At 40.9% G+C, this 11,147-nt stretch overlaps 1 protein-coding gene and 1 pseudogene across 1 annotated transcript; both read left to right on the top strand.

Moving 5' to 3' along the window:
• Positions 1-599: 599 nt before the first annotated feature.
• On the top strand, positions 600-3,273 carry LOC114729670 (probable serine/threonine-protein kinase At1g01540; annotated as a pseudogene).
• Positions 3,274-7,829: 4,556 nt separating this feature from the next.
• On the top strand, positions 7,830-10,115 carry LOC114729673 (subtilisin-like protease SBT1.9). The gene has a single exon (XM_028916711.1). The coding sequence runs from the start codon at positions 7,830-7,832 to the stop codon at positions 10,113-10,115; it is 2,286 nt and encodes a 761-aa protein (XP_028772544.1).
• Positions 10,116-11,147: the final 1,032 nt, after the last annotated feature.

The raw sequence follows: 11,147 nt of genomic DNA, 5'->3' as shown, positions 1-11,147 counted from the left end.
TCTGAGTTCTGGATCCCCCGAGTGCCAAACCTAGGAGGCATTAAAGTGAACTTCACACATATAGTTTGATTATGACACATTGATGTCAAAGAAATACTATAAATTTCATGCTCAAGCTTTAAATTCATGAATTCATTCACGGGTTGAAAATTAATCACGACCAACCAACACTAAGAAAGTCCAGAACAAGGGTCAACCTTCCCAGATGATTAATTTCATTGATTAAATTAAAATAATAAAATAGAGCACCCGGTGGGCATCTTGACTTTTCGATGCTCCCTGCATTATAAAATGAAGTCGATTCCTGGAAAGGCCGATGCTTTTAGAATTTTATAATCAAAATGGTATGGGTCAGTACTAATCCCGACAACAGGATTTCATAAACATTTAGACAATCCCCTAATACGGCGTATCTATCTCTTTACACAGTTACTTCTGACCCAAACATGAAATTAGAAGCAGACAGGGTTTTGATGCTGCTGAGACGCTAAGTGCAACTATCCTTACTTTCTGGGAATAAATCAGAACATCGTTTTGGAACACACAGAAGGGAAGGGGCCTCACCGAGAAAATAGTAAAACACTTCATAGTGGAAATTTCCTTCGTCTATTATACAAGTCCCATCATGCCAGCTCCATTCCTTCTCTGTCTAAACCCCACTTCGTTCCACTGCCACACCCACTCTCCGTCCTTCTAACATCTTGCTGTACCTTCTTCTTCCTCTGCCTCTTTAGCGGCCTGATTCTATCAACATGCCTGCGACTGTGTTAGCCAATTAAATTAAATCCCTGTTGAGAGGAAGGAAGAGGAGAGAGCAATGACGAACTATGTGTTTCTGAACGATCAGCTTTCGACGCACACCTCAATTTTTGGGTTACGATTGTGGGTTGTGCTGGGCATTTGCGTAGGAGCAGCTAGTTATTGTTCTGTTTCTCATATCTCTCTGGTTCACCAAGCGCAACAACAATTCCTCCAACCACAACTCTTCACACAATCCTACCATTCCGAATGTCTCTAAGGAGATCCAGGAAATCAGGATTGACCCTTCGGGTGACCCAAGCCATGGAAAGTCCGACTCGTATCCAGAAGCAGAGGCTAAGGCGGATGGGGCCCAAGCCATGCTCGTTCAGCAGCAGGGGGATGGTAGCCAAAGAATTCACATAGAGATTGGTAAAGATCACCGGATTTCGTATCCTGAGAAGGGTGGTGGTTCATCGCATGGAAGTGGTGACCAGGGTTCAATTTCTGTGCCTGAGGTTTCGCATTTGGGTGGGGCCATTGGTACACTCTCAGAGAGCTCGAGGTCTCTACCAACGGGTTTGCGGACGAGAACGTCGTAGGTGAAGGCGGCTACGGAATTGTTTATCGCGGGGGTGTTGGAGGATGATACCAAAGTTGCGATTAAGAATTTGCTGAACAACAGGTAAGCCGTACTTGATTGTAATCTTCTTTGTCATATGGTATAAGTTGTTATGGACTCCATCTTCCATTAAATGGTTTGCGCACTGATGTTGTAGGGGACAAGCTGAAAAGGAATTTAAGGTAGAAGTTGAAGCAATTGGACGTGTTCGGCACAAGAATTTGGTGAGGTTACTTGGATATTGTGTTGAAGGAGCCCATCGGTATGTTTTTCATTGTTCATTATTTACATCTTTGATTTCCCTTTATAGTTGTTAAGACTTTCAAACTACTGCGCTGGATGCCTAAACATTTTGCGCCAAATTTCACCTGAATGTACTAAAAATATTGCAGGATGCTTGTGTACGAGTATGTGAACAATGGAAACCTAGAACAGTGGCTTCACGGGGACCTTGGGCCTTCTAGCCCTCTGACATGGGATATTCGCATGAATATAATACTTGGAACAGCTAAAGGGTATGCATTTCCGTGAATTTCTCTTTTTCTCCAACATTATTTCTTGTTTAACGTGATTGCAAATTGACGACGGGGGAATATGTAGGTTGACATACCTTCACGAGGGACTCGAACCTAAGGTGGTTCACCGTGATATCAAGTCAAGCAACATATTGCTCGATAAGCAATGGAATCCAAAAGTCTCTGATTTTGGCCTTGCAAAGCTCTTGGGATCAGAGAGAAGTTATGTAACAACACGTGTGATGGGAACATTCGGGTCAGTTTGATTTCTTCTTAGAAAAAATATTAAAACATTGTTTTTAACAGTGGTGACCTGGACCTCACTGGACAGGTGACTTGGTCTGTTTCACAGGTATGTAGCTCCAGAATATGCCAGTACTGGCATGTTAAACGAAAGAAGTGATGTGTACAGCTTTGGTGTGCTTATCATGGAGATAATTTCTGGAAGAAACCCGGTCGATTACAGCCGGCCTCCTGGAGAGGTTGTCTGGTGATTTTATACGAGTATCATGTCACGAGGTCATTTCAAGCATACTCCACCCTCAAATGTGCTATTTCTGGTAATAATTGAGGATTCAATCTTGTAGGTGAACCTGGTTGAGTGGCTGAAGTCCATGGTTGCTAACCGGAATGCAGAGGCGGCGCTTGATCCTAGGCTACCTGAGAAGCCTTCTTCAAGGGCACTGAAGCGTGCTTTATTAGTAGCTCTGAGATGTGTGGATCCAAATGCCCAGAAAAGGCCAAAGATGGGCCATATTATACATATGCTTGAAGCTGATGAGTTCCCTTTTCGAGATGTAAGTCTGTAAATTTCTCATTTCCATCTACATCTCTGCTACATTTTAGGTATGAAGCATGCCTTACCAAGAACTTTTCTGCATCACGGATCTTTTCTTGTCCACAAACAAATTGTTATGACTTGTTAATCTTGTTGTTTTCTTCCTTAAAAGAACAGTGTCTTATGTCTCCCAAACAGACAAATTTAGATCATTATTGCAGTGCGCCATGCTCTCTTCCTCTGTTCAGGCGTCACTTTGATTGTCAATTGTAACTCTTTTAGGACCGAAGAACCGGAAGGGAAAACGGACGCTCCCAGCGGATGAGCACGAGAGATGGGTTGAAGGATAAGCAAATATGTGAATCAGGTGAAAGTAGTGGATATGAAAGTAGTGTCCAAACTAGCAAGTCCATAAGCAGAAACCAAGAAACCGAAGACCAGTAGCCTTTCTGGAGCTGATTCACAAGACAACAAGGTGAATTGACGCCAAATATAGAGATGACACGAACATCATTTACTCTCCTGTATGTATTATTCGTGTATGCTTGCCTGGTTTTTTTTGTAGATTCTGCAGGAATGCTTATTTGCCTTCTGGTATTAACTTGTATCTCAAGATATTCCGGTTCTCTAATGTGTTGTCTAAATATTGTAGAGGGAAGAATTCTTTTAATCTTATTAGACATGTTATTTACTTTGATTGGTACGAGTGTGTCATCAAAGCCAACATTCACTTGAAATGTATTCTTTTGTTTTTGCAATATGAGCTTCTAAAGATACGTATGCTGCTATTTGATGTTCAATGGCGATTACTTAGTCCCTTGCAAGAAAGAAGAATAAGATTTCATGACTTCTTAGAAATGATTTGATAAGCTAAATATATTGTTATCATGGTAGATTGTTTATTCAAAGGTTAGTGATAATATCTTGACTGTAAAGGGCTAAGCTGCAGAGCGGCCTCTTTAATACATGCCTGATTATTAATGAATGATTATCAGATAGAAGTACAGCGCCATAGACACCTCTTCTTATGATACTAATTCTGCTGGGACATCGTATCCCATAAAAGCGATGTGCTCGTGTATTAATTTTAATGACACAAATTCTCTTGATTAAAGTTCCTGCTATACTAGTACACTTTATGTTGTTGGTTGCGCAGTTATGTTTATAAAAAGCTTTGGTCCCACGCCTATTCAAGACATGTCGTCAAGTTTTGCAATGTTAAGTCTTCAAACATGATTGTACTTTTTGTCTTTTTGGTCAATAAACATGATTTTGTCCGCAAAGACGCTTGGAATCGCAAGGGCCCAGGCTAAACTGTAAGGGTAGATTTAGTCTTAGTGCTTATTTGGCATCATGATTGGGTCCAAAAACACTTATTCATATAATTTGAGACAAAATTATTTTTTTAATATTTATCTCGTATTTTATAAATTATGATTTTGATCTCGTAAATCATGATTAAAAAATTACTTTTGAAGGATTCCTCCCTCGTTCCAACCAAGCACTTAATGGATACATTAAAAAAAAAAAAATGCAGCTTTCCATTTATCAAAATTCTATTTCAAGAGATGGGGAGCGGCAGATAAAATGAATACTGGTAGGTTACTGTCGGGGCCAAAAAAATTAGAAAGCAAAAGATAATTAATAATGAAGAAAGGAATAATTATTAATAATTATAGCAAGGAATAACCTCAGACTGCGATTGGAAATGGCAAGAAAAAGCATTGCTGTACTGTGGCTCGACAACAAAAATTTCTTTTTCTGTTATTGGTAAACCCAAAAAAAATAATCCTAAACCAGTGGCTCATGGAATGCAATTTTTATTTCTGCAAAAGAATCATTGCTGGTGGCTGGGGGAATATTTAAAATATTTGGGAAAAAGTAGGTACATGGTTCAAGATTTTCTCAATCAACTGGTCAAGTTACAGGCCATTTGTTTTGGCATTCACAGGCATTGGAAGCTATTCCTAATAGGTTTTGGATGGACTCACATTCGTGGTTCATAAGTTTTTGCAACAGTTCCTGAGGACAAAGTCCATAGTGGATGATGTGACCTTGCTGATTTGTCATTAAAAAAAAAATGCCATAAGGAAACAATAAGCCCAACAAAATGTTCTTCAGGACAAACAAAAAGACTAACCAGATGTTCACTGAACCAATGGCGATAATTGACCTGAAATATGAGGAACCAAAGAACGACCAATGTGACCAAGTGATCATTGAGTTAGGGAGAAGAACAACTTGACTGTTGGAAACTTGGAAAGAATGACCAATAGCATAATGGGAGCCCCAAGCAGGAGGTTGAAATGATGCCCCTTTGGAATTTAAACAGACGATTTGGTTAGATTAAATATTCCATCCCAATCTTACAAAGCGTTCGACTTCAGTGAAAATGATTTCTGCCATATACGCAGCCAATTAAATATTGACATGCCATGCATTATTTTTCTTGCCTATATTTGGGGGTCCCCATTTGTTTCTGTTCATTTTATCAAGCTATGCTGTGCTGGAATTTATGGGGGGTAGGGACTTCAGAGTTATCCCTAGCCAACAAAGAATTTGTCCGCGCATAGCAGCAATTGGGGACAACTAGCACTTGGATCGGCTCTCTCTGTTTTCAAATTTTAATCGTCATTGTGATTATTTTATTATGTTCTCAAATTAATTCAGGACCACTTTTTTTTTTTTTTGAGTAGTTCACTCTGCTATACCACAAATCTTCTCCGTTCCCCACTGTAGATATGGACAGAGCGGTTTAGACTAGATGTTTCGTAAAAAAATTACTAACAGGTTGAAAAAAAAAATCTTTTCCGACTTGTAAAAGGAAAAGTTAGATTTGGATCATTAACTATAAATCAGACAGTCTGAATTAGGATAAGAGAATGAAAAAAATGAGCAGAGCAGAGAATCCGGTCATGTCTATTGTATGGATTTTTGTTGGCAAGCGTGGTGGAATATTGTGGATCTAGGGAAGAACTGGTGAACGTGTACTTGGCTGCACTGCATTTTCTGTGAGCTCATACAAGTAATTTGAAGCAACAAGTGAATTTTATTCCCCGAAATTGATTTATTTACCTCTATTTTTTAAAATTTGAGACATTATCAGGTACTAATTATAAATACCTCTCTTAGTGAGAAGTCAAACTTTAATTTATTACATAGCCAGAGACTTAGGGTCCGTTTGGGACCACGTTTGGACCCTCAAATGTGCGTCCCAGTCTGGCTTTTAAGGTGACTGTGGTTTTACATGTTTGGATCTGCGGTGGGGCTATCTGACTTCTGTCACTAAAACAGACTTATATAATAAGCTCAAAAAAGCTGCTTTTCTCCAATCTGACTTCTGTAAAAGTCAAATTGAAAAAAAAATTACTTCTCAACCACTAATCCAAACACGCCTTTAGTCGGAACTAGCATTGCTTGGCTGAGATTTATAGATATTTCGTTCCCCTATAAGAGCCCAATACTAGATAGGCCTCGCTTGTCACGCACTACTGGTTTTTTTACGGGGGAAGACAAAACCAACCTATAACTCGCCCCAAGGCACAACAAATCACGTAACCATCCAAAGAAATAGAAGGCCAGGAGCCCAAGACAATTAAGAGAGACGGCGAAGAGCATGGCAGGGCCCAGGGTACTGGCCCACATGAAATTTGTACGGCAACGAAGGATCTCTGACTCAATCAACACCTCACCTCAGATTTCATTCTCACGGGATATCTAGGAAGTGTCACTAACGAAAGTCTACACTCAATTTCAAGATGGCTCCTCAATTTAACATCTTGAAATACTTGCCGTAGAAAAGTTTAAAATCGCCACTTCTGAATTCAGTACTCGATCGATTATTTTAAAAATTGGAGGCTCTTGTGAGCAGTTTTTCTTATTATTTTCAGCGTTTCTAAACACCCCTAAGCCTCGGGGCCTTTTATTATGAATTTCACAAAACTTTTTGTAACTTATGGCAAGTGAGGGTGATCATTTCCGTGACGGGTTTGATTTCTTCGCTTAGTTCATCTCAAATGAGTTCATATCAAGAACGAGGAGAAAAATAAGAATCAACCGTGAATATAAATTGTATGTATGATTAACTTCTTACATTATCTTATTCATGGCTATGTTATCAAATCAAAACATAAGTGTGCTTTCTATAATTAAGACGTGAGAAGCGTATAATTTTATTCGTAAACGATAAATTATACTACTCCTCCGGTCTTTAATATAAGACTTAATGTTAAGTCAATTTTTGTACCTGTTTATCATATTTATTATTTTTTTTCTAAATTACCCCTCTTAATACTCTCTCAACCATAATCAAGTAAGTGAGGGAGAGAGAATATTAAAAAAGATGATTATGATATTTTAGGAAAAACATGTCATATTTTTATAATTAACTAACTTGCCTAACTTTTTAAATTAATCAAATTAGTTAAATATGTCTTATATTAAGGATTCGGGAAGTATTACATTTTGTTTAAAAAAAATAAAAAAACTACCTACGGATCTCTGCAGCTAAAGAAGAACAGGGATATTTACTTATTTAGATGATAACGTGAAAGATGGTTCACAAAGGATATAAGTGCATATTTTGAAGCAAAAAGGCATAAAAGAGAAAGATGCACATAATTCAGGTAGAACCATAGAAGGAAGGCACATGATAAATCTTACCACCTCGAAAGAAACAGAACGTCGTAACGCATAGGGAGCAAGTGGGCAAGGTTACGGTCCAGTTTTGTCGTGATTATCATTTTAAAACGTGAAATCACCCCATTTTGCTCCTCCTTTCCCGGCCGTTGCTCTGCCATTTCAGTCTCACTTCTCATGCTCTCCCTCCTTCTTTAGCCTCATCTTTTGCCATTCTCAGCTGTCATTCTGTCATTACTTGCGGTGCTGTGTTCGTGACCTTTTCCTCATTTGCTTCAATCAACCATGCTAATCCTATTTTAAGAGCACCTCCTGATTATGTGTATTACTCTCTTTTTCCTAAATTATACCTCCAATAAGTAATTATATGGACCCACACACACACACACACACACACACACACACTGTAAAACATGTGTGGCCAGCAAGGACTGCTTTGGGCTTCACTCACCCACACCCACTATATATATACACGACTCCCCATATTGATTCAGCACGCACTTGAGTGTTCAGATAATTCAGAGCTACTCGATTAGCCATGACTTCGCGTGCAGGTCTGCATCTGTGCATGTTTTGTACCACCATATTGTCGTACTTGGGGGGATCGCTGGCTCAGTCGTCGTCGGAGAATTATATCGTCCATATGGACTTATCGGCCATGCCCGAAGCCTTCTCCACCCATCATGACTGGTACCTGGCCACACTTGCCTCTGCTGTTTCCGACTCTACTTCTCCTTCTTCAAAGCTCATCTATAGCTATTCCCATGTCATGAATGGCTTTAGTGCGAGGTTGTCCCCTTCTGAGCTTCGGGCCCTGAAAAACTCCCCCGGTTATGTTTCTTCCTACCCCGAATCGCCCGTCAAACTTGACACCACTCATTCCCCCCGGTTCCTTCGCCTCAACCCGCTCTCCGGCGCCTGGCCTGCGTCCGACTATGGTAAAGATATCATCGTTGGCTTGGTGGACTCTGGGGTCTGGCCGGAATCTCAAAGCTTTTTGGATAAAGGCATGTCCGACATACCCTCAAGATGGAAAGGCAAGTGTGAGAATGGAACCCAGTTCGATCCGTCCATGTGCAACAAAAAACTCATCGGAGCTCGTTTCTTCAACAAAGGGCTACGGGCCCAGCATCCCAACGTGACAATATCCATGAATTCGGCTCGTGATACTGAAGGTCACGGAACTCACACCTCAAGCACCGCGGCTGGCAGGGAAGTTAAGGATGCATCTTACTTTGGCTATGCCGCTGGTTCGATGACAGGCATGGCTCAGCGGGCTCGAGTGGCTATGTACAAAGCCTTTTGGGAAGAGGGAACCCTCGAATCTGATATAATAGCCGCTATGGATAGTGCCGTGGCAGATGGGGTAGATGTTCTTTCCCTGTCGTTTGGCTTCAATGAGAAACCAATGTACGAAGACCCCGTCGCCATAGCTGCATTTGCGGCCACGGAGAAGGGCGTTTTTGTGTCTGCATCAGCCGGGAACGAAGGACCGAGTCTTCGAACTTTGCACAACGGAACGCCATGGGTCACAACTGTGGCTGCTTCCACTCTGGACCGTGAATTTCATGGCGTTCTAACTCTTGGCAATCAAGTTTCAGTCACTGGCTTGTCCCTCTACGTAGGGAACTTCTCCGCAACCCAGCTCCCACTGGTTTTTATGGGACATTGTGACAATTTGAAGAAACTTATCAAAGTGAGGAGCAGCATAGTTGTATGTGAAGACACTTATCAGAATAGGTACCTGTTCGATCAAATCATGAATCTAGAAAAAGCAGAAGTGTTGGGGGGTGTCTTCATAACAAATAGCACAGACGCAATACTCGTCCTACAGTACAGCAATGTCCCGACAATCTCCGTGAGTCCAGAAAATGGAGAAATTTTGAAGGACTATATCAACAATAGTAAGTCGCCGAAAGTAAGCCGGCTGTCTTTCAAGATCACAACTGTGGGTAAGACACGAGCACCGAGTGTGGACAGTTACAGCTCAAGAGGGCCATCCCAAAACTGCCCTTACCTCCTAAAGCCTGATGTCACAGCTCCTGGAACCTCAATCTTAGCCGCATGGCCTACAAATGTCCCGGTAGCTAGAGTGAAGTCCCAGAGCTTGTCCAGCAAATTCAACTTGGCGACAGGAACATCCATGGCGTGCCCGCATGTGGCGGGAGTGGCAGCTCTCATAAAGGGAGCACATCCTGATTGGAGCCCCGCCGCCATTCGATCTGCCATAATGACATCATCGGACTTGGTCGACAACAGCCTGGGATTAATCAGAGACGTTGGGAACGGATTCAAGGCAGCCTCTCCCTTGGCCATGGGAGCAGGCCATATCAGCCCCAATAAAGCACTCGACCCTGGTCTCGTTTACGACGCAGGAACTGAAGATTATGTGAATCTTCTGTGTGGGCTAAACTACACTAAACAGAACATCAAGGCCATCACCAGATCCTCTTCTTTTAATTGTTCCAGCCCTTCCTTGGACCTGAACTACCCCTCTTTTATTGCATTCTTCAATTCCAACGATTCTTCGGCCTCGACGGTCAGAGAATTTCACAGAACTGTCACCAACGTTGGAGAGGGACCTGCTGTCTACCAAAATTCGATAACACCCGTAGAAGGGTTTAATGTCAGCATCATCCCCGACTTCTTGGTCTTTGCAAAGAAGAATGATAAATTAAGCTACAAGCTGATAATAGAAGGCCCTGAAGTCATGAAGGCCAAGGTAGCTTTTGGTCAGCTTGTTTGGTCAGACGAGTCGCACTCGGTTCGGAGCCCTATTCTGATCACAAGTCTCAGCTCAAAACCGAGAATGTCACCCACCTAAAAAAACTGCTTTTTTGTAAAAAGTATAAATCAGTTAGCGTGTGTTATGAATAATAATATCATTGCGATACTAGTGCTAATATTATTTAGTCCTGCGCGTGAATTCATAGAATATAACATATATATGCGTGTGTGTGTGTAAGTCTTAATTCAATCAACCATATATGATCGTATTTACAGTTATACAGATCTCCCGAATAAAAGAGAAATGAGACAAAATATAAGAATATATATAAAATTAATTCACTCGATTCTGTTCGTGATTATATTCTACTCGTGAAGAGGATATTTTAACGTCACTTTTAACAATTGGCCAAAAGAAAATGTCACTTCCAACGGGCTTGAGTTTTGATTTAACTCGTTTATTTTGACCCACGAGGTCATTAAAGGGGCAAACATAACAAGCGGGTTTTAGAGAATCATTACTGATAGCTAGGCAAAAGTGAAATTGGAACAGCAGAATGCATGCACGGATGAAGTGAGAAGCGAGGAGCAGCATGGAAGGTCGAAAAGTTGAGCAAATAAACGTAGAAAAGACGAAGAATATGATGCATGAGAGCATCAGGATCTATGAACAAGACACATGCATCCTGGCTTTACATGAATATGGGGTTATAAAGCACCCATCATTTACGAGACCATTGTATCGTTTGCATCTTATTTATATATATGTTTAATTGGGAAGAGAAAGGGGCAAGTGTAGACACTTGACACTATATATGTATATATATGGCCCGGCATTTCTTTAATTATAATGTAAGGAGTAGTGAACTTTTTTCCCCCTCCATTCTAATGTGAGCCACCAATAATGCTCTCTTCTTAGATTAGTAATGAGGAGTAGTGTTAGAAATATTTGAATGAGTTTATTTGTAATTGTTGGGTGCTTGTTGTATTTCGTTTCTGTAAGCCCATTAGTGGCCCATTCTTGTGAGCCCTTTAGTTTAGGGTCATAGAGCTGCGCATTGTATATAAATATTGGGTCCGTTGTTGGCCCAGGTGTAATTCTTTTCTCAGTTGTTATTCAATAAAATAC

The sequence above is a fragment of the Neltuma alba genome, unplaced genomic scaffold (genome assembly GCF_004799145.2).
Source record: "Neltuma alba isolate B1F8T4 unplaced genomic scaffold, ASM479914v2 tig00012663_pilon, whole genome shotgun sequence".
Classification (NCBI taxonomy): Eukaryota; Viridiplantae; Streptophyta; class Magnoliopsida; order Fabales; family Fabaceae; genus Neltuma; species Neltuma alba.
The sequence above is the reverse complement of the archived record's forward strand: the minus strand, read 5'-3'. Positions and strand labels throughout refer to the sequence as shown.